At 39.6% G+C, this 23,351-nt stretch overlaps 1 protein-coding gene across 1 annotated transcript; it reads left to right on the top strand.

Annotated features, from left to right (window-relative positions):
* Positions 1 to 795: 795 nt before the first annotated feature.
* HACD2 (3-hydroxyacyl-CoA dehydratase 2) lies at positions 796 to 21,613 on the top strand. The gene is made up of 7 exons (XM_014871776.2): positions 796 to 946; positions 6,809 to 6,926; positions 7,216 to 7,234; positions 9,919 to 10,007; positions 15,978 to 16,099; positions 16,777 to 16,955; positions 17,636 to 21,613. Exons 1-7 carry the CDS (start codon positions 813 to 815, stop codon positions 17,716 to 17,718), a joined length of 744 nt encoding a protein of 247 aa, XP_014727262.1. The 5' UTR covers positions 796 to 812; the 3' UTR covers positions 17,719 to 21,613.
* The last annotated feature ends 1,738 nt before the right edge of the window (positions 21,614 to 23,351 follow it).

Raw genomic sequence — 23,351 nt, 5'->3', positions numbered from 1 at the left:
GGCTGCCCTGACAAGGATGCTTCAATGTTTGTTGCTGGGTAAGTAATGCTTTCCAGGCTTTTGTTCTTGTAAAAGAGCTCCAGCAGGAAATGAGTTACAACTTCTAACTCACACAGCATCACAGAATTATTGTTAGGGTGGGAAGAGGCTCCGGAGATCATCCAGTCCAACCCCCTGCCCAGGCAGGGTCACTGAGCAGGTGACACAGACACTGTCCAGGTGTGTTTGGGATGTCTCCAGAGAGGGACACTCCACAGCTTCGCTGGGCAGCCTGCTCAAGTGCTCTGCCACGCTCAGTGTAAAGAACTTCTTCCTCATGTTGGGGTGAAACTTCGCTTTACTTCATGGTCATTCCTCCTTGTCCTGTGGCTGGGCACCACCGAACAGTCTGGCACCATGCTCTCGACACCCGCCTTTGAAATATTTATGTGCATTAATGGAGATCGCCTCTCAGTCTTCTCTCCTCTGAACTATATTATAAAAGTGATGAAAACCTACGAGATATTCCAAAAATAACCTTACCAAGTAACGCTATTAACGTCTCTAAGGGCATGGCACACCTATTTCTCCCTGCAGAGGGGCGTTTTGACCCAGCCCTAAAAAGCGAGGGCAGGCCGCTGAACCCCTGCCGGGAATCCCTCCCTGACCCTCGGGTAGCGCTCCCTGACCCCCGGGCACGCCGTAGCCCCCGGGCCGAGCCCTGCCGGTCCCGGTGCGGCTGCGCGGAGCGGGCCCGGCCCGGCCCGGCCCGCGGGAAGTCCCGCCCCGCGCCCGCCGAGCGCCGGCAGCGGGCGGGGCGCGGGAGCCGCGAGATGGCGGCGGCCGGCGGCGGCGGCGGCAGCCGGGCGGACAACGGCTACGGCGGGCAGCAGGGGCGGCGCAGGAAGGGCCCGGGCGCGCTGGCCACGGGCTACCTCGTTATCTACAATGTGGTGATGACGGCGGGGTAAGGAGCGGGCGGGGCCGTTCGCGGGGCTCCCCGGCCGGGGCCGCGGGGCTGCGCTCGGCCGGGCTGCGGCCGCGGGTGGGTCCGGCGGGGCAGGGAGGGCAGGGCAGGGCAGGGTCGGGCGGCTGCCCCGCAGTGCAGGGAGCGGGGCCGGGCTGAGAGCAGCGGCCTCTCCCGCCGCCGTGCCCGCGATCCCGTCCGTCCCGAACCCACGCGGCCGCGCCGCCGGTGCCGGGTCCGGGTCCGGACGCGGGGCTGTGCCCCGTGCCCCCCGTGCTCTCCGAGGCGCTGCCTCGCACTTTGGGTAACGCTGAAACGCGCAGCCGGCCCCTCGCTCACTGCTCCTCGTGCTGGAGAGGGAGGGGCTGCTGCACGTCCATGCCGCTGTCCCGCCTCACCACCGTGCACTGTGGCCGGAATCCCGGCTGGGTGCCCCGAGCCTGGCCCTGTGCCGGGCCTCGGCAGCTCCCGGCCCGCTGTGACCCCTCAGCGCTGCCCGGCCGCAGCCTGGCCTCCCTGACGTGCCCCTTCCAGAAGGAGTTCTGCACAGCAGCAGCACAAGTGCGTGTTCCCTGCGAGCTGCCGTGTTTTATAGCTGACACCTTAATCTGCTCTGCAGCAATTTTCACATCCAGGTGCCTGTAGGTTCCTTGCATCACCGTGTCTTGATGTAGATTCCAGCAGTTTTCACTGGAGAGACCCTAAATACAGAGAATTTATCCACAGCAGTAGTTAAAGGCAAAGATCTTGAGCCCTGCAAGATTTCTCCATTCAGCTGCTCTGTAATTTGAGGTTTTAATTTGAGGAAGCTTCTTTTGGGACACGCGAGCTCCTGGACCAGCTTGGTGCTCTGCCCTTGCCCTGCGTGGCACAGTGCAGACTGGGGCTTGCTCAGGTGTGTTCTTAGGTACAAAAAATAAAAATAGCAACAACTGAGGGTTCTCAAGAGAACGGAGACTTACTTTTTTTTTTTTAGAATTAATTGTGGCTGTGGCACCTCATTGGAATCCAGATAAAAATAAAAATATCTTTTGAAAGATTGAGGCTATTTAGGTGGGAGGAGAAAAGAGCCTTTAAAATGGATCTGAAATGATTTCTGGTAGATAAACTTTGGTAGGTGAGGAGTTGAGCAAACAGAGTAGTGTCATGCTTTGGGGGGAGGTTAGTGTAGAATTGATATAGATACTGTTCACTTCAGTAAGGCAGTTGGACATGAAGATTCTTGTCTTTGCTGGTGGCAGCTGGTGCTATTTCAGCTTACAAGATATTTACACTTGTGTGGATCAAAGGTGGGAGAGTGGGGAGGGCTCAGTTCTTGTGAGCTGCTTGCTACACCCGTTACCCAACAGCTGTGTTACTCTGAAATGTCACTGAGCAGGTTTATGGCTCCATAGGATATTTGCAGGGTATTTCACTCAGAGGGCAAGGATAATTAGCCACCAGTTTGATTTAAGTAATCTGTTGTTTCAGAAATAATTACATGAGTAATACAACATATTGCAGGCAGTCAGGAGGGCTTTTCAGTTTTGTTGTGGTGTCCCTGCACAATGTTAATAAGTTCACCTCTGAACTCTTCTAAGAAATAAAAGCATTTCTCTGCTTATTTTGCTGCTCATATGCAATTCACTTGTGTGTTTATAAAAGATATAAAAAAACCTGAGAGAGAAGCTGTGGTATAAATGGAAAGTTTTGTTTGTGGTCATGAACTTTTTGTCATGGCATTCAAGCTCCTGAGCATGGGAAATTTCTGTTTCTTCAGAAGAAGAAATTATAAAAAATAAGAGCGCTGGAAACTCAGAAATAAATAACAGAAACCTCTATTTAGCTTTCTGTTGTCATATAAATCTTGATCACAATGTTACCCGTTTTCTTGATTTACACCAAACCTTTTAGAAAATTCCACTCTTCGGCGAGATGTGATTTATGGTGCTTTAACATGAGCTGCTTTTCTCTGGACATGGCTGTGATTAGATGATTTTTGCAATTTGGGGAGTTACTGTATGAGTTCTGTGGCCGTGGTCATATCTCTGTTTTCTATCATTTTTCTTTTGGGGTAGATCACCGAGGGCTTTCACTGGTAATTTCTCTTCAAATGGATGAGGAGTTTGAGCTTCCCCTGGACACTGCTGAGATTCCACAATATACAAGGTTGAGCTTAGGAAAAAAGCTCAATTTGTTTCTTATTATGATGAACCTTTTAAAAAAGGTAGTTTTTCTGGAGTTGGTTGACAGAAGCTCAGTTGTTCAGATGAAAAGATTAATGTATTGATACACAGCTGGTGGCAGTGATTATTTACTGACCCCATGTCAGTCAGAGTGCTCAGACTTAGTTTCTCTGACTGCAGTGCCTTGGAAAGAGAACTGTGAAAAGAAAAAACCAAAAAGTTCAAGGTGCCCAGATGATGAAGTGATGCTCTAACAGCACATGGGATTTTTTTGAAGTGGTTTGTTTGGTTTGGTTTACAAAAGGCTTGTAAACTGAAGCACACAACAACATTGTTGTGTAGTAAATAGGTACCAAAGTAAATGTTTTAAAACCACAGTAGCCTTAACTATTTACTTTATTTAAAATGGATCAAGTAATCTCAGCATAGCTACTGTATTTACTTTGCATTTATCTTGACTTAGCTAAAGAAAACACAACTTACTCCAAAAATAATAGATCTTATTTCTAGTTTTATGCTGTAGTGCACGTAGTGTGTGGATTCCTACGTAAAAAAAAAACATTGTATGTTTTTTTTACAAGAGCGAAACAGTAGAAAATGCATGTGTACCTGTGAATCCTTGACTGGAGCTGCATGAACCATTTGGTTCATGTTTTGGATGTTTTATTTTTTTCAGAAATTGGACCATCATGGTGCAACAGGGAATAACCAGTACTGCAGTTGGTTCTCAGCTTTACTTGCTCAGGTTTTATTGCCCATGGTTCAAAGCATTAAGCTGAAGAAAGCTCTGCATCTTGCTTCTCTTATGTTCAGGCAGACTCTTTTCCCTTCCCAGTGTGAAGCTGTGTAGTCATGCCCTGAGCATTGGAAGCCCATTCTGGAGGCATAGATGCAGCATAGAAATTATTTTTCCTGAAAACTGTGTTTGACCAAAATCACTGAATAGTGCTATGTGGGGAGAGAGGGCATGCTGTTAGAGCTGCATGTAAATGTTAGATAAGCTGCTTTTAAAAGGTGATTATGTTTCTTATTTTTACTCAAGTGCTGTAACTGACTAGTACTTCTGGGTATAAGTAGCTGATGGTGGTATAAACAATGAATTTAAAAAGGATTTCACTCAATAAGGTCGATGGTAATGTAATAGCTTTTGAATTTGCAAGAGTTTGTGTTAATCAGTGTAGAGCAAAGAGTGTTCCGGATTATGAGTTTCATTGTCCGTGTCTTCAGTGAGTGGTTGTTGAGAGTCAAAGTACACTTCTCCCTTTCAGGTGCACTCACTGCTCAGTTCTGCTGTATTCTCTTGCATAAATGTTACAGAACCTCAGTAAACTTTGCATAAGAAAATGCCTTTTTGTGACCCGTGAGAGAGTCAAGGGAGTTAACCTGAGGATCTGAGCACAAAGCTTGTCTACTAAGTCTGACAAAACGAGAGTAAAAAAAACTCTGTGTGCAGTATTAATTTTTATTATTCTGGATTAATCAAAGAAAGTAATCATCCACTTTGGAGTTTACAAACAAGGTAACAGTAATTTAATGAAACGTAACTCCAGCTGGGCTATCAGATAGAGTTCAGTGTGTAGGTCAGAGAAATGAGCTTTCTTGAGACAGTGGTGCCTTTTGCTGCCGTTCTAAACTTCTTGCCGAGTTCCATTTCAGCTGATTTCCTTGGTTTCACCTTCTCCTGTTCCATTTTGTCTAGTCTTAGAGAGTGAGGAGCTATTTAAGAACCACAGAAGCAGGACAGAGATACTAAAAGCTTCAGCACAAACTAGGTTCATCTTTTAATTTCGTATGGATTAATGCTCTGATCTGTATCAAATGCTTTTTGAGGGATAGTAAATGGAATGGAAAGTACGGTCTTGCTGGAGGCAGTGATCTGGCACGAGGGTGGAGATGAGCAAAAGGCTGGAGCTCCTCTGGGACCCGTGGGATTTACCACGGGCTTTACCTCTGGTTCAGGTGAGAAAGGTTTGGAGGCACAGCCAAGAGCTGGCATCTTGTGCAACTGGAGAAATTGCTCAATTCTGCAGTTTCTCAACAAACATGGAAGATCAGGAAAAACAAAGAAACTTGACAGATAAGAAGAGCACAGTGTCAACCTGCTCTGATTTCCTGTTCTAAAGAAGCAGTTGGTGTTTCATGGGAGAATCACTAATACTGCAGTGCTTACTGGTTTATTCTACACTGATGTCCAATACAAAATGAATCTGATTTATTCTTTGTAAACAGCAATTACTTGGCAAATGTTTGTCCTTTGGTTTCACAAGATGGCTTTAACTGAAATAACTTGTCACTCTGAAAAAAGGGAGGGCTTGTTTCTCTTTCCCATTTATGTTCCCTACTCCCTCTGCTTTTCTTTGGTGCTTGTCTTCCAGAAGTTAAGGCAGAAATTAATTAGCTTTCTTTCAGTTCTGCTAACAGATTTTGTTGCAACATTCAACACAAAGTTGGATGCCAGAATTACTTACTGTTGAAAAATCTGAACTTCACTGTGTGTTTCAAACAATTATTACATTTGAGATAATACGTGCACATACTTGGCAACATCCAAGCTAATGTGGTACTTGTAAGACTCTATGCTATTAATAAAGGGAATTTCTTCATCATCCATGTTACAAAACCACAGCTACACACTTTTTTCCAAAGGGTAAAAACTATTGCAGAGTCAGAGGGCTTGCTACCTGTCTACACATTGAGGTGAATTGTTAGCAGAGACATTTGGTGATTTACGTGAGGGGTTTGGAGGGAGGTGGAGGGAAGACAGCCAGGATGAGCCTGCCAGTGAAAAGTTTGGGAGCACCTGTTAAGGATTCTTCTTGACCAACCAACTCCTTCTCCCCGTGTTTGCCAAAAGCAGTTGGAAACTAAAGTTAAGTGTTATGCTACTTTCAAATGGAAAGTGTTTGACCAGGGTTGAAAACTCATCTTGGGTTTGTGGCTTGGCATAGGCTCGACTGAAGAATTTCTCATGCTGTGGGCAAGCACCAGCTCTGGACGGCTGTGGTAGTTAGTGAAAGCTTCATCAGCCAGGATGAAAAATGTTTAGGTTTGTTTAAATTACCTGAAGGGAAAATCAGCAGGGTTAACAGGTCACATTGTTCACATACAGTTGCAGTTATATGGACGCTACTTACATAGGCTCATATATTTGTTGCTTAAAAAGGAAAACTGGGAGGGGAATGGCCATGCTTCTGTCAAGGCTTTAGCAAGCTCAGTTTCTTGCAGTTCTCACATAATATATGCTACCAACTAAGCTGGATGACCTCTCATAAAGTCTTTGGGTTTACTTTGAACTGAAATGTTAAAATCAATGCTTTCTGAATCTTGTTTATGTCATGCTGCTGTAAGTTGGTAAGAGGTCTCTGACTAGCTGTCAGGGGTTTTCTGCTTAAACTGAACAAAATGTCATGCCAATCTGCCGTGAATACATTCTATAACTAAATTAAATAGAGCTCACTGAAAAATAAACAGGCACGTTAGAGATATTGGTACCACGTTGTTACTGAAGAGGGCTTAAAAAATGCATCATCTTTCACTTGGATAAATTTGTAGAAGATGCAAGTATCTAACAATTTCCAGTGTTGCCGTCCTGTATGTCATGACAGCTCTGCTTGTTGCTTTCTCAAGTATTGAAAGAGGGATTAAAGATTTCTTTTATTTATTCTTTGCTTGATGTTCCCTTTTTTCTCTCTTTCAGGTGGCTCGTTATTGCAGTTGGTCTAGTTCGGGCATATCTGGCTAAAGGCAGCTACCACAGCCTTTACTATTCAATAGAAAAGCCCTTGAAATTCTTCCAAACTGGAGCTTTGCTTGAGGTGGGTGTATTCCTATTCTCTGGCATTACTAATATTTGCATGAATGTGTTGCATTTCTTACATTTAGTTTAATTCTACTGAAGAGCTCACACGAAAGCTGAATTTTCCTTTTAGCAAGTGGTGAGGGAGTTTTACTGTCTGTTATTTAGCTTGGGCAGCAGAGCTAAATATTAATCTTAATCATTGAAATGCAGATACTGAATCTTAAGCTCTTGTAACAGAACTAAATGTGTGTCTGAATTGCTTAATTCGATGTGTTAGTGATTTGAATTCTTTTTTTTTGTTCTAGATTCTGCACTGTGCACTTGGTAAGCTTGCAAATTTTCAGTTTATTTTTTCTATAGAATACTGCACTTTTAGCAATAAATCAGTGATAAAAATGTTACGGTCTGTGAATTGCCAAATTTAATTCTTGCATCACATACTAATTTTTGTCTGAAATACATTCCAGTTTTTTACTCCCTAATTTGAGAGGTCATAAAACAGTGCTTCAGCTCCTATCTGAATGTTCACTTAGCCACTATTTAAAGAGTAAGATGGCATTGAGGTTCCTAAAGCTGCAACTACAAACTTGATGTTTTTCATCATTGTCCAGACAGCCACATAATGGAGGGGGTGTTGGAATGTGGGTTCATAGTGAGTTTTGTGAGGTGTTTTAATAACCAAGTGAGCTGTTGGGAGAACTGGTGCTAGGGATGTGTCAGCAGAGGGCAGTCTGGTTCTGTCGTTGATGAAATAGTTCTGACTCTCATGAATCATCCAGTTAATCTGAAAATGTCTTATAAAGGCAGTTCATAAACTGCACAGATGACCCAAGAAATTGATGATCATATACACCTCAAATGCATGTAAAGGCTTCTCTTTATCATCTATTTGCCTGTGCTGCCAAGGTTCCAACACTGTTTAATTTTACTAAATCTCAATTGCTGTTTTTTACCAGAATAAACCATACTTATTTTAAAAATTGTCAAAAATTAATATTAAAATGTGCCGGTTTTAAGGTCTTATTAAATAAGTGGCAAGAAGGAAAAGTGAAATCTTAGAACTCTGGAGACAAAACCTTGCAGATAAAATGCTGTTTTTACCATCCTAAATCCATAATGCTCTGCTATTTTCTAAACCTAAACTGTTGTGCAGACACCAGAGTTTACTAGTACTAAATCTTAAAAATGTAAAAAACATAATTGGATTCTCATTTCCTCACACTTGGGTGTGTATGTCCATCAAATCAATGAGTAGCAGGGGAGAGTCGTATGTTTCACCTTCCAGGCTGATGCAGAACAACAAATAAGATGGTTATACAGCCTGACAGTGTGCAAAGCTAATCATTCTGGCTCAGTTGATTTGAGGTGCAGATCCATTTAGCCCATGTTTTCCTTAGTAGCACAATTTAATATTAGAGAGAGCCATTAGGGGAAAGTGGCAGCATTTTATGCCATTATTATTCTATCTTTTTGCTTTCCCTAACAAAGCTCTTTTGCAAAAGGCTGGTTTTCTTATAAATGGCTGTGGATTATATTTTTTTCTGTTAATGGAAGTGTTTGTCAGCTAAATAAGTGAGGGAGTTTTGCACAGCTGGATGCACTGCTGCTGTCTGCTGCAGTCCTACTGACTCTAGCAAAAGTTCCTATGCAAGGAGAAACAGGAAATTTGCAGATTCCTTTGCCCCTGCTGAACTAATTGCTCTAACTAGAGCTGTAATTCTCTGTCAGTGGAAGAGTTTATGTGTGACAGATGGCTGTGTGGATCAGCATAACTTTTCTCTCCACATCTTTTCAGTAGAATCTGAAATGTTAGGTTAGCATCTGTGAGGCAAGTCCTTCATAATACAAAGATTGTTAGGGGAGTGTCTCTGTGAAGCATGGTTGAGAACAGGACTTCGACATACGGCAGAGATTTAAAAAATGCAGAGCTCTACCTGGAAAGGAGGTACCATGTAGCCCAGAGACCAAGACAACATGATAAACCTGAAGAGCTATGTCTGTAGGATTGTCCTTTTTCCTCTCAAAGAAACCAAACACACGAATGAAAATAATTCAACTGAAACTTGCTTTTGACTTTCTTGTTCTTTCTTCCTATTTAATTTTTCTCTTTGGTCTCTACATCTTTCTGAGGCTTAGGTTGCTTGTGGTTTGCATTAGCTTTACAAACACTTTTTTTACTGTATGTTAGGAGCTACACCTGCTCTCTATCATTTAGCTATTGGAAGAAAATAAAACTTTGTGATGCAAAGTTTATAAATTTTGTGTAATCTTGCAGTCTAAAACTATTCCTGCTCTGTCAGACCTGGGTGTGTAGGGTCCTTTTACTGACAGGCCAGTTGGTACCTCAGAACTTGCTGGAAGAACCAGTGATATCTGCTTCCTTGAGAAAATCTTCGAGTTGCTTCTGTACCTGCCAGTGCACCAGCTGTTCCCTGGGGTTTGTTTGTTGTGGGGTTGGTTATTTTGGTTCGCTGGCTAGTTTGGGGGTTTTTTTGAGTTGTATTTCCAGGAAGGAATTAGAAACTTTGCATCTATCAAAATATGGGCTAGGTTAGTGTTTCTGAAAAGCACTTGCAATTTTTGATGGCTGGTTTTTGGGATATAGAGTGCAAAACATACTTATTATTTTTACTTTTTAAATCACAGTAATGAAGAGTATCTTGGATATTTTAATCAAACAGGATTTATTTGAAAGACTGTATCTCAGAAGCTATTTGAATGAAATTATCTTATTGGCTGTTCTGTGTATTGAGGAATGTGCTGTGATTGCAACAAGATCAATTACATTTGTTTGCATTTTGATGCAGAAAGCCTTGTCAGGGGATTGCCCTGCATTACACTGTATAAACACACTGAACACACTGAACACACTGACTTCATATTTTCAAATATAAAAAAATGAAATGCTTTCTGTCCAAAAATTTCAAATAAGTGGACTTTGTTTTAGCTGTGTTTTATTTCCCACCCTGTTAGTCAGGAATATTTACTAATTGCAAAATATCTTCCAGGCATTGTTCCCTCTTCTGTTGTTCTGACTGCTTTCCAAGTGATGTCAAGGGTTTTCCTGACGTGGGCAGTAACACATAGTGTAAAAGAGGTAAGTCAAGCTGCAAATTGATAGAAAAACTGTTGATCCATGCTGAAAAGCAAGTGTTGATTGCTGTCTTATTGTCCTTAAAATGTCTTTTGTTTGTATCCCAACATAGGAAATTGTTGATATGAATTTCTGTGGATCAAAGGAAATAAAAATAGATCTGATGTCATCTTTTGTTGACAGTCAAATGGAGCGAGGTCTGATTCTCTGCCTGTAAGACATGTAGCTCCTGGAAAGATTCTGCAGTCCTTACTGACAGGTTCCAGTGTGAAATACAAAACACAGAATTTGATACAGCCTTCTAGTGTTCATCTCATTAGTGCCACAATTTAAAGCAAAATCTCGTTGCCCTCCTGCATATGCAATTCACTTCCTGTGGCATCTGAAACTCCCCCTCAATTGTTTGTGCACAACAGTGCCTCAGTGCTCTCCAGTGTCACTCTCCAGGATAATCTTTCCTCTGTCCTTCATTAAATTTTCTTATGTTGAAACATAGATGATTTTTGGGGGCTGTGTTTTTTTTCTCACTTCTCACCACACCAAATAGTGTTGTACTTTATGCAGATTTCTTTAGAATCTTTTGGAAGCCATGGTTTTTGAAGATTATTCCTGACAGCCGTTTTAAAATCTAGGCGTGTTTTAATTGCTACAGGTTATGGTAACCGACTCATGCCATCTGAATCCTTGTAGTAGCCCAAATACTGCATCTCTGCTGTAACTTTAGCCAACTAATCTTACTGGTTTTCTTCTCATTAAAGAAAGAAATTAGTCTTGATACCAGTGTCAGCATGGGTGCCTGAAATAAGTGACAGTCACTTTATGCATAAGATTATTTGTGGCTTGACATGGACAATGTCTTAAGGAACTTACTACAGAGTCTTGAGGAAAACTGCTTTCTCTTCCTTCCTCCAAAACTGTTACCAGACTATCCATGCACATGTAGAGTAACATGAGTCACTGTAGTTCCTAGCAATTAACAATCCTTTCTAGTATTGTGATGCTTGTTCATGTGAAGTTTTAGTTTCATGCTACTTGAAGTGGAGGAATGTTATTTTTCTCAATAAATAGAAAACCTATTTTTTAATGGACTTCCCTGTTGGTACAAGTTAATGTACTCTGGTCTCTGTTAATTAACCAGAAATAACTACTAGATTTTGAACGAAAAAAAAAAAAAGCCATAATCTCAAGATATTAGATTTTATATGTATGTATAAAATACTTTAAAATAAAAACTCTTGGAGTTTTGCTTGTTATCTATATGATGCCAGGATATCTGGTGCTTCGTAAAGAACAGTGATAATCTGTTTTTATTAACTGTCTCCTGGTTTTGAAGTAACCCAAATATTAAAGGTTAGATTGGATGGATCAAACTTATTTCATGTGTTGTCTGTTAGACATCAAAGAAAAACCTGTAATACGATTGTGGGTTAGGTTTTTTTGAAGCTTATGCCCACATTCTCACCAGAGAAAACCAGCAAAATGGGAGCAGGGAGTTTAGCCAAACATTTGACTTTTAACAAGGATTCTTTCAACAACATTCCATGCAGATTTTTTTCCTCACACTTGTGTGGTCTTTTGGTTAAAATCTTGAAAGAGACTGTATTATGTTACCTTTATAATGTCTTCCAAAGTGAGTATAAGAATGGTGAGGATGTCCACCCTTTGATGAGTTTCTGATCTGTGACTTAGAGCAAATAAATCAAATAGGAGGCTGTATTCTGACCCCTCCCCTTCCCCCAACCAGGGAGCCTGCAGGCTCACCTGAGGAGACGTATTGCAAGTGTCACAAGTGTTCTACTTTCTCTAAAGGGCTGTCTGCACAAGTGAGCTCCATGGTGAAGGCCAGGATTAAATTCTCACACAGCTTTATGGAACTTGTAAGCGATGCAGTTGCATGATGAGGTTCTTGTAAAATAAAACACAGTTTTCCTCTTTAACTTTTTGAGTGAGACTTGTTCAGTATCTTGCTTTTCCAGACTGTTTTTGTATATAATACAGCTAAAAGAAGAAATGTGTATTGCATCCCTCCTTCTGTCAGGATACACTTCTAGAAATGCAGTGTGATTTGAAGCATGCTTCTTGCCACTAACATGTTTGTGCTTTTTGTTGACTTCAGTGCTGATGTGTTGTTAAACTCAATATGAAGTTGTTCACAGTAAATGTTGAAGCATGGCAAATGTTAAAGCACTGCACACTGAGATTCTCCTTACCTGCACTGTAGGAGCAGTTATTGGTGTTGTGGAGGAGGGCCTGGCATGTCATCAGTGCTGGCCATTATGTCAGAAAGGACCCAGTTCAGTGAATTTTACTGTTTCCCCTGCAAAGGAGGGTGGAGACAGAGCAGCCTGCCGTGAAGGGCTGGGAGGATGTAGGCATAGGAGAACAGAAAGTGTCTTTCAGTTCAAAAGATGTCTTTTTGAATTTGTGTGAGCGATGAGATCATCTGGTGACATCATAGCAGGCCTTCATGGAGTTCCATTCAGATAGATAATTTTGCAGGCAGTTCTGATAAGTAATTTAAAAATGGTGTCAGCAGGCGTTTATTGCTTATCCCATTGGGCTCAGTTACAGATAAGTTGCAAATAAGTATAATATATATTTAGAGGAATTTTTGTAGAACACAGGCAAGAGATGCTCTGAAAACAACATATACAGCAAATAGAGCTGGTAATTGGGACTTTAGTATCTGCAGTAGGGAATTGGTATCTTCAGTCAGTTGTAAAGCATACTTACTTAAAAGAGGGAAGAACATCTTAACTTAAGATATTTAGGACAAAGTTGTAGTAAAAAGTCCGTGCTGGAAAGGTCAGAATTCTGAATAGCTTAGTTCAGTTGAAAAACCTGATTCATGACTGCTTTTTATCTATGTAAAATTAAAGCAATATCATACAACACAATAGTCTGTCAGGCCCTATGTGCCTACTGTGAAGCTTCCTTTTTTTTTTTTTTTCCCCCTTAATTTTATGTTTTATTTTTTAATTACTGTACCAGAGAACCAGCTCTTTGGAGAGAGACGTGCTGTTTCAATATTTTCCATCATTACACTTGCATAGTGCTGCTGGTTTTGCTCTTCTGCATTGGATTGCTTAATTATGTGTTTGGCTGAAATTTTCTGCAAATTTGTCAAACTGTTACTCTTAACATAGAGAAATTTCCCTTTCCAATCTTAAGGAGAACATTAAAAACCTCTCAGGCTTTATTTTGTCAACTCCCAGTTCTCATCTTTGCATCTTAAAAGACAGTGGTTTCTTTCATATTTTAGCAAACATTTTCTGCTGTTCACAGAAAAGCTAAAATATATTCAGTACCTTCCTTGATGATATGTTGGCTTGAAACACATGCCAAAAATTATGTGTGTTGTTTGACCCTGTTAAGAGAGTTGAACAAATAATGTGTAAATAAAGTGTAAAATGTGTTTTGACTTGCGTCTAAAACTTCCTCGAAAGACTGGCATGAAAAGAAGTAGTGGAAGAAGAATTTAATTCTCAGGGAGCATTGGCCTTACTGGTTTTTTAAAGGTCTACTGTGTCTTTGCCTTATCTTCAGCCTGGAGGAGGAATGATGCAAATGCAGCGTTAGCAGTGGCTGAAAGAATAAGACCCCTGAGAAATTGTTTTGTGAATCAGTTCCCAGGGGTTTTCCAATGTACATCTCAGTCATCTTTAACTGAAGTACTGAAAAACGGTCAGTGCTCAAAGAGATATTCTGATAGTGACACACTGTGACAGCTATGTGAGTGTGCAAGAAACAGACTTTATAATGATAACCACCGGTTTCCAGTCTTCTTTCTTCCTTAAGTAGGGACACAAGTTACGAAGCACTGTCAGTGATTCTTTAAGTGACCTAACAGGGTCTGTGTTTCCTAATGGTGTGAACTGTTAATAACCAATAATACAAAGGAGAGGGGGCAGACAGGCCTTGAAGGCAGAGATGTCATGTGATAGAACTGGACTGTAACTACTGTAATTTTCTACTTCCATGTGTATGATTCACTGGTAGCACCCCAGTTTGTTGTTCTTGCTCGTATCCTTGGATGCTACTTCAAGCTACGAACTTTTGGGGTTTGACTTTACTGATTTCCATAGCTAGGGAGAGAAATGGAATTTAAAGCCCAGGTTGAAGCCTGTGACTCACAGGTTTAGGTGAGCTCATCAGTAAGCTGCTATTCCCGATTTGGCCAGAAGATGCAGCTCTGGAGTGCTTGTTAAGCACGTTCCTCTGGAACAGCAGCATCTGGAAAGTGCTGTTCACTTTTCCGTGTTGAGAACTAAGTCTTGCTTATAAAGCAGACCTCAAATAGGATTAGGATCCTGCAGCAATGTGTAAAAATAGACTTGGTCTCTTCTCTGAAAATCTTCAAGTAATTTTTGGATTTTGCTCTTTTATGATGATGTAAGGGAGATTAATATATAAACAAATTATCAGAATGTGGAAAAAGAATAACGTGCTTTTGCTGCAAAATGCAGTGAAAGTGACCTGAAATGTTACACGCAGCAGAACATGGATTTACAGCACAATACAGATTACCAGCAGCTCTGCATTCCAGGATAGCTCAAGATTTCTGTATAATTTTTTCTGGGTTTTGCAGTCTGTAACAAAGCTTTTTCTGGGTAATTCCCTTGAAAAAAAATCGCTTTTTTTACCCAAAAGTATATGATCAGTCTCCTCCTGTTAAAAAGTTTCTGATTGTCCATATAGATATATATGTTCTTGTTCTCTTTTTTTCCTGTTGGTTTGTACTTTGTCCAAGATGAATAGAGTGCACCACCCACATCTCCTGACTTCCTTTTCCCTTTTCTCAAGAGTTGGAGGAAAAGAGAAAATACAGGCCCCTGTGGTTGTGCTGTTTTCATTCCCATGGTCCAACACTGAATTTGGGCTCAAGGTGCTCATAGAGCTGGGAATTCTGTTGAAGAGGGAGGCATAAGGCTGCATAAAAATCATATCTGCTCCCTCAAGAATTTTTATGGTGGGTATGTGACCCCACATGTACTTGAGCCTTCTGGAACTTGAACATCATAATGATGTTCCATAATCTAATAAATATAAGTCTTCATTTTAAAGTACATGTTTTTGAGGATTGACCTTATAAATATCACAGATAGAGGCAGTTTATTACGGAATACTTTGAGCTTAAAGGGACCCACAAGGATCACTGAGTCCAGCTCCTAAATAAATGGCCTATCCAGGGATCAAACCCACAACTTTGGCATTGTCAGCACCATGCTCAGATCAGCTGAGCTGATCTCAGGGTTAAAATGTGGAGGGAATTTCAGCTGCTTCACTGATGTGTGTCTGACATAAAACCTCCAAGAGGTGTAAAGTAGTGAAACATGATATTGCCTTGAGTGTAACATTAGAGGAATTATGCTAGTTACAATAAGCAGAAAATGGAGCAAGGAACAGTGAATCAGGTACCCCTCAAGCTTACCTGAGGTGAGACACTCCTCCCAGTCTGAGATCTGGTGCTAGGTATTTTGGTGCTGCTCAAAAGTAGATCCCAGTTTCTGACCAGAGAAAGGAAAACAGTGCTTCTGCTCAGAAGTAACATTAACTACTATCAGAATATTAAGTGTAAATCAGATATCAAGTGTTAGACCATTCTTTCTGCACTAGAAGACATCATAGGACTGAAATAGAAGCTGGTGCTCTATAGGAACGGGAAGAGTTAAGAATTATGCTTAGTATTTCAGGGGTTTCTTGTACCAGTTTACCTTGCACAGCATATGAGAGCTTAAGTTACCTGATCACAAAGCAGAACTATTCTTAAGCAACTAGAAAAATACAGACCACAGTAAGAAGGGTTTTTTGCTCTTGTTACTAATGTTGCTTTTTAGCTCATTCTTGGAGTCTGTTCTCTAAATTGATGCAGTAAAGCAACCCACAGGAATTGATTTCTGTGAGGTTTTCTTGGGTCTGGTGAGTAACTGGTAATGCTCAAGTTGATACAAAGCCTTTTTTCCGTTCTCACAGGTACAAACTGAAGACAGTGTCCTCTTGTTTGTAGTGGCCTGGACAATCACCGAGATAATCCGTTACTCTTTTTACACGTTTAGCTTGTTAAACCATCTCCCTTACCTCATCAAATGGGCCAGGTCGGTAGCATAATAAAAGTTACAGCCTCAAAGCACTGATCTGACAGGGATATTTATCTTGTAAAGTAGTTGCAGTGCAAAAAATTAGATTCTGCCTTCAGGTAATTGCCCTGTTTGTGAACGTGACTGCCTAGCTTCTTTCCAGCAGATTTTCAGGTTACAAAAATCTATTGCATTGCAAGCTGAAAGAGTAGTTTGTCTGAACTCAGTTCCATTTGCAAAATAATTGTTTGTCAGAAACTGATATTAACAGGCAGGGATGACAGTAAGTAAACTGACATTTAGCAGTAATTCTTGAAACCAGTGCCTGTTCTTGGAATAATATTTAAGCTCATTGATTTAACATCAACTGTATTTGGCCCTGTTTAAAGTAGTAAAGTGACCTCTATCAAAGAGTTCAGAAATCAAAATAATAAACTGTGTATGTGTGGAGAATAGTTTTAAAGATCAGTTATAGATTCTCAGATAAAATCTTTAAATATTACCAAACAATTTCTGATTTGAATACTTACCTTGCAATAATGTTCATACCTTGCTGTGCTCTAATCAAATAATATATAAGAAAAATAAATAATGAGTGAAGAATTCAAAATTTGAATATCTGTAATATCATTTAACAAATATTTTGTCTGAGTTCGTCATAACTTTTAATTCTCTCTGTGTATGTTTCATTCTAGGTACACTTTGTTTATAGTGTTGTATCCAATGGGAGTCTCAGGTGAATTACTCACAATATATGCTGCATTACCCTTCGTCAGGCAGTCTGGCTTGTATTCCATTAGTTTACCTAACAAGTACAATTTCTCATTTGACTACTATACATTCCTGATCCTGGTCATGATCTCTTACATTCCAAGTAAGTATGAGTTTGTCACTTTTCATAGTATTAACAGCTGTACTGGGGAAAGTAAACAATTGTAGGATTAGCATACATAGAAGTAACCAATTTAGCCTGCTGATGACCTTGCTTAATTTTTGCATAGTTCACAAAGGTTTAGTGTCTCATGAAAATTTCAGCTTTTGCTGTTTCCATATGTATGTTTTCCATCCCCTATTTTGTTGTTCTGCAAACATACCGTGTACCATAGTCTTAGAAATAAAAAGAGCAAAAGCTCTGGATAGAGAGAGATGAAAGAGGCATTGATATGTATAAAATGCCTTAAAGTCTGAAAAAGTGACACCAGAATTAGAAAAAAATCAAACAAACCTGGAAATTTCTTTTGAAGGACTTTTTCAGCCCTGCATTGTTTTCTTTGTATTGTGTGCATGCAGTTAAGGCAACTTTTGTCATCTGCTTCTACATTTAGAGTTAAATAAGGCATTTTGCATTTAATTTAAAATGTGATTGCTCTAGCAAAAAAATTAATAGTACCTGAAGCCTAAGAAGAATATGAGTTCATATCTTTAGAGTGTAAAAGGCAATAGATAACTTAAGCAAAAAGTGGATAAGCACATCCTCTAATAGAGAATTGGTGACCTGTGCATCTTGCAGGCCTCTCTTCACACTTCATTGACCTGAGTCTGTTTTCTCCTCAGTCTTCCCTCAGCTGTATTTCCACATGCTGCATCAGAGACGAAAGGTTCTCTCCCACACTGAAGAACATAAGAAGTCGGAGTAATTCCAACTCTTTTTCAGAACTTTTCAAACATCAAAATGCTGCAGTTTTTCAATACCCAGCACATTTGTAAAGAGTATACCGAGATAAGTCAGAGGTAAAAGACCAATAATTTAGCAAGAATAACCAATAAATCTGATTTCAGTGAAATTCCAGGATGTCAAACATTGAAATAATTTTCAGCTTGCAGTGCTTCAGAAAACTTAAACTTTATATGGCTTGGCAGTTAACCTTTTCCTTAAATGATGTGCTAAATGGTTTTCATTTATTATTAAATGCCTGAAGGTTGCAGTATGAGTGATGAAGTTGTACCCACTAAATGCCTGAATTGGGATTATATTACTGATACCTCTTTTTTTAAGTGCTTGACTGCATGCCAGAAACTGTATGTATTGCTGTGAAAGCAAACAGTATACTCTGGAATACTTCTGGATAATGTCAGAGACTTCAGTGGAGAATGTAATCTGGGCAAATATTTAAATTTAGAAAGGTAGGTTGTGTATCTAAAAGGTGATGGGAACAAGAAACCAATTACAGAAAATTAGGGGAATGTGGGTCTTAGGAATTTAAACAGTTTGGTGTCTGACCCCAGAATGTGTTCTCCAAAGATCTTGTTTAAGTTGATCACTCAAATGCTAACATTAATTCAGAGGCTGTAACTCTTACCTGAAACATTAAAACCACCCCAAGTACTACATCCCTGAATACTTTTTTACATATTTAAAAAAACCCACAAAATTAATACTAACTGTAATACTTCTAGTGGTATCAGTAATGAATCTAAACAATATAAGGAGGTAGGTCACCCAGAAAGAGGTGGAGTTCTCCTTTTTTATTATAAATTATAATAATTGTCTGTGATACTCACCTTTCAGTACTGAGGACTTCTTGGTCTCCTGTGTTTGGGGACCTTGTTCCGTAGCCTGACTTTTCTCAAGTGACTGAGGTCATCAGTGTGGCACATCCAAGCAGGCAGTTCCAGGCACTCAAATTGTGAAGTGTTGCAAAGTCACAATTTGCTCCTTGCAGAGCAGATTATCTCACATGTTACATCCTACCTTTTCAGACTGGACAAGACACCCTTATCTGTTGTTTGGAAAGAGTGGAAGACTACAAAAAGTTATCTTCTCCTAGGTGTTTTCTCTGGGTTCTCAGGCTTAACCTTCCCTTGGGAAGGTAATAGGAAGATGAAAGAGCTGAGAAAGCCTTGTGGTGAGGCGGAAGGCACTGGTGCTGTGTGAGCTCTGCCTCAAGTCTAGAAGAAACTTGTGATTGGGAGTAAAAAAGGATGGGGAGTGATAGGAACAAAAGGAGAAGGGAAATGAGTGGATATCCAAGCAGAGACAAAAGGAAATGTAGGTTATGGCTTTGCTTGTTAGGAATTGATGGCCAGATAGTCCTGTCTGCTTCCAGTCAGACCATGAGGGCTTTTCTGGCTTCCCTCATTACATGATTTAGTGCATAAAAGAGGTGTGACCACTCCCATGCCACCTGCAATGCTGCCTGTGCTGTGCTTGCCAGCACCTCCCCTGGACATGGCCCAGTTGTGTTTGACACATCCCAGCTCTCCCTAAACACAGCCAGGAAGTACTGAGGACACAGGCTCTGTTCTAGCAGTTGGGAAGAGCTGGATTTACAGTTATTTAGGTTTATGCTTGCTATATTAAAAAAAAAAAAAAAACTTGACATTTTTAGCAGTTTTCTTTGGCTCCATCAAAAGGACTGAATTTTTCAAACTCCCATTGTATAGAGCCTTTCCTGTTCAACATAAACAGGATTTAAGTATAAGTAGAGAGAGGACAAGAGATAATAATAATTTTTGTTTCTATTTTCAACATTTTGGAGCCAATTATTGACTGGATTAAAAAACACAGGAGGTTGGATGTTGGTCATTTCTCACAAGTTACAAGCCATAGATTCTTCCTTGTATTGTGCCAAGGAAGGTCTAGATGGGATATTAGGAAAAAATTCTTCATGGAAAGGATTGTCAAGCATTGGAACAAGCTGCCCAGGGAAGTGATAGAGTCACCATCCCTGAAGGTATTTAAAAGAACTGAAGATGTGGTGCTTAGGGACATGGTTTACTGGGATTTTGCAGTGTTAGGATAATGGTTGGACTCAACATTAGAGGTCTTTTCCAACCCAAACAATTCTGTGATTCTATTACTGTGGCCATATACAATCTCAAAATGGTTTTGAATTCAAAGATGCAACGCTTTGATTCATTTCTGTATTAGGTTATGTGCTTTGTTTTAGTGATCTGAGAAATGTTATATTATTCTGAACTTAGAGTTTGAAAGTGTGAACTTCCACCTCTGAAGAAAACATCTCCTTTTGCTTATACTTGATATTAAAGAAGTTAATGTCAATATTTCTGAAGGATGTCCTCTAAAAGATGTGATTTCCTGATGTACTTAGGTTACTGGATATTGTCAATGCTCAGCTCCTGAACTTCTCTTAATTTGATTTCTTTGCCCAAATAAAAGATTTGGTTTCAAATTTGTTGGTCCAATTTGGAGATAAAAAATGGCTGTGTAATTCTCCTGCATGAAACAAACTCCTGGCTCTGTTGATGAGAAAGATGCAGTACAGATCTACAGCAGATATCACTGGCACCCTGGAAAAGCAGAGCAAGCTGCCAGTAGGGAGGAAGCTTCTACAACCAACACCTTTGCTGAATAGGCTTTATTATGGAATATTTACTTTAATTGAAAATACCAATTTATGATACAAATGCAAATAAACTATGGCCTTTTAAAAGAAAATTGAGTTACTTTTCCTTTCAAAAGAAAAAGATGTTACTTTCACTGTAAGAGTTTCTACCAGCAAAGTTGATTTATAAATTATATTCTGAAGTCTGAAAATGCAGTTACTATGTAAAAAAATTCAGTGCTTCATTTTACAGTGCTTTTTCAAGCTTATCTTCTGTGGAAATCACTGGAAGGTGATCTTGAGAGAGAACTGTAGTGTGATGCCCTAAAACTGTTTGGGTTATTCCCTAATACTGATCTTGCTGACACATGTAGGGTTTTTCCTCCTCATAAAAGAGAAGTTTCCTTTATCACTGAAATTGTAAAGTGGTTTCTGTGAACCCTCTAACAGAAGCTTTGATTGGTACTGTGTCACAGATGCAGAGGGGTTTATTTTCCCCACAGACTGTTTACTTGGCTTGCATGTTCTCTATCAGCATATCCAAACCAGCAGGCCTCCCCTGCTTTGGTACTCTCTGTTGTGTGCACTTTATGTTCTACCCTGCCAGCTCTCAGTCAGTCACTGCCCTCCAAAAGACCCAGGTTTGCACCAATGCGTAGTTTACAACTGGAATTGTAGAAATGTTCATATTTGTACATTACGGTAAGAATAAAGGTTACAGTGCAGGTAAATTGTAATTTTTCACAATGTGATGTTTTTATCAGAGGGTTTTTTTCTTACATTATGAAGGTTGGCATTTGTGTGGACCAATCTGCAGTGTCATTTTAAAACCTATCTTTCAGCTTAAAATTTTCATGAGTATACATCAAATCATATATTTTGATGTATATGTCAGTGAAACTTGGGTGAAAACTATATACAGTCATTTTTGTATTTTTTTTCTATGTTGTGAAGAATAAAATTGTAATTTTATAAGTCTGATTCACTAAGATTATTATAAGTTAAATGTATTTTTTGTATATTTAGGAATCTGGTATTACCTGGGCCTCTGAAAGACTAAGCATAGATTTTTTTATGCATGGTTGAAAGACACTTCAACTTGATAATGCAGTGAAATGGTTTGTATGCTAAAATACTAGTCCGTGTTGTTGCCTTGTGAAATTGATTCTGTGCTCTCTGCCTGGATTTGGCCTACTGATCAGTGATACTAATTGCTATAATCCAAATAAAATAATTCTCAACAAAATGTGTTGTATTGTTACTGTTCAAGGAACAAAAGCAGATACTTTACAAATGTGAGTTAGGGCTGTATTTTTATTCATTTGTATACAATGTGTACCTTTTAATTTACAGGTTCTTTTAGCATATGTAACTCTGGAGCTCAGACAAAAGAAATAAGAAACTTCATACTGTTATTAATGTTCTGCTTTCCACATTCAAAAGAAGTGTTTATAACAATACCTTAAGTGACTATGTCAACACTCACAACTTCCTGAAGGATCTTCAATTGAGTGTGAGCTTTTTGTTCTCCTGCTGTTATCTGTACTCTGGATGCTGATGGTTTCCTTCAAAAACAAAACTGAGTATTATAAATATAGTGGAATGCTTAACTAATGCAACAGAATACTTCAGAGTTCATTTACTAAATATAATATGTCTGCTACCACGGCAACATTTTTAGCATTTTTAACACTTCCTGAGAGAGATTTTAAAACCGTGTCTAGATGGCATTAATGCTCATAAATAACAAGTTATAATCATCTAATAGGAACTGAGTGGTAGCTGCAGAGTGAGTGCTATTATTCTAGGCATATGCTTGTCATAAGATTGCACAACTACAGTGATTTTTTTGTTGACTGAAGACAGGATGAAATGGTGTTGTCATGCCCAGTATCAGCACATGTTCTCTGCATGATGGCCGTGACTTAGCACTGCTGTGTAATTAAAATCTCGGAAATGCTGTGCCATGGAGAGGTGCTGAGCTCTGTGCCTTGCAGTAACTATCACTGGCTATTTGTGTTTCCTCTCTGCATTTTGAAAACTGTGTGTGGAATCAATTTTAGTTCCTTAGGGTAACAGTAAAAAGTCTGAAAAGCATAAGGATTCTGTGGTTATCAGCAAGTTAATGTCACAATAATGTGTAAGGCTCATCTTAAAGCATTGACAGTTCTTAACATAAGACTAGAGGAGGGATCTGTGCTGGGCTGCTGAATATAAAATAAAAAGGTTTGAATATCTGTGTGATTCAGTTTCATGTGATGTGAACTGAGCATTTCTAGACTTGGGAGTGATTGATTCAAGCCACCCAACTGCCTGGAACTTCCATTGGATATCAAGTGGCTTTTAAATTCTGCTTCCTGTCTCCTAAACAAATGCTCTTCTACACTTATCAGAAGACTTACAAGTAGTAAGATCATTAATAAAGCTTCTTAGGTGGTTTCTGAAGGCTGCCTTTGAAGTAGTTGCAATTTCAAATGTGGATGAAAAATTTGTAACTCTTTTAATACTGTTGATCACTAATTCCCAGAATAATATTTTCCTTTACAGATGTGAAAGATCCTAAAGCCCTGTCTATGGCCTCACATGTTAGCTTGGCATTAATGTTGTCAGAGGTTTGTTTTTCTCTTTGATGTGCTGACATTGGTAATGTGCCAATATTAAGGAAAAAGAAGTTACTATCTGTATTATGACTTAATTTTTAATATGGTTTAAGTAGATGCATATTATTTTAGTCTTCCACTATGAAATCTTGTTTCACAATATTTAGAAACATTTCCATGTCTAGTTATACTTGCATAAACAGTCACAGCTGCCTCTCTGTAGATTCAATTCATTCTGTGCAGTTTGTACATAGAAATTTTACATTACCTGGTACTACATGAGGATGTTATTATTGGGAAATTCTTTGATGGAAGTTTTTGCAGAGGCTTATTCATCTGAATTGTGAACAGTGAATTGGATTTTGTCCTGTGTTTTTTACTCCT

The sequence above is a fragment of the Sturnus vulgaris genome, chromosome 7 (genome assembly GCF_052056855.1).
Source record: "Sturnus vulgaris isolate bStuVul1 chromosome 7, bStuVul1.hap1, whole genome shotgun sequence".
Taxonomy (NCBI): Eukaryota; Metazoa; Chordata; class Aves; order Passeriformes; family Sturnidae; genus Sturnus; species Sturnus vulgaris.
This window is presented reverse-complemented; position numbering and strand designations above follow the sequence as displayed.

Coding starts and splice junctions, on each gene's coding strand:
- HACD2 (XM_014871776.2), top strand. CDS start 813: ATGGCGGCGGCCGGCGGCGGCGGCGGCAGCCGGGCGGACAACGGCTAC. Junction 10,008..15,977: donor TAACACATAGTGTAAAAGAG/GTAAGTCAAGCT, acceptor CCGTTCTCACAG/GTACAAACTGAAGACAGTGT. Junction 16,100..16,776: donor TACCTCATCAAATGGGCCAG/GTCGGTAGCATA, acceptor GTTTCATTCTAG/GTACACTTTGTTTATAGTGT.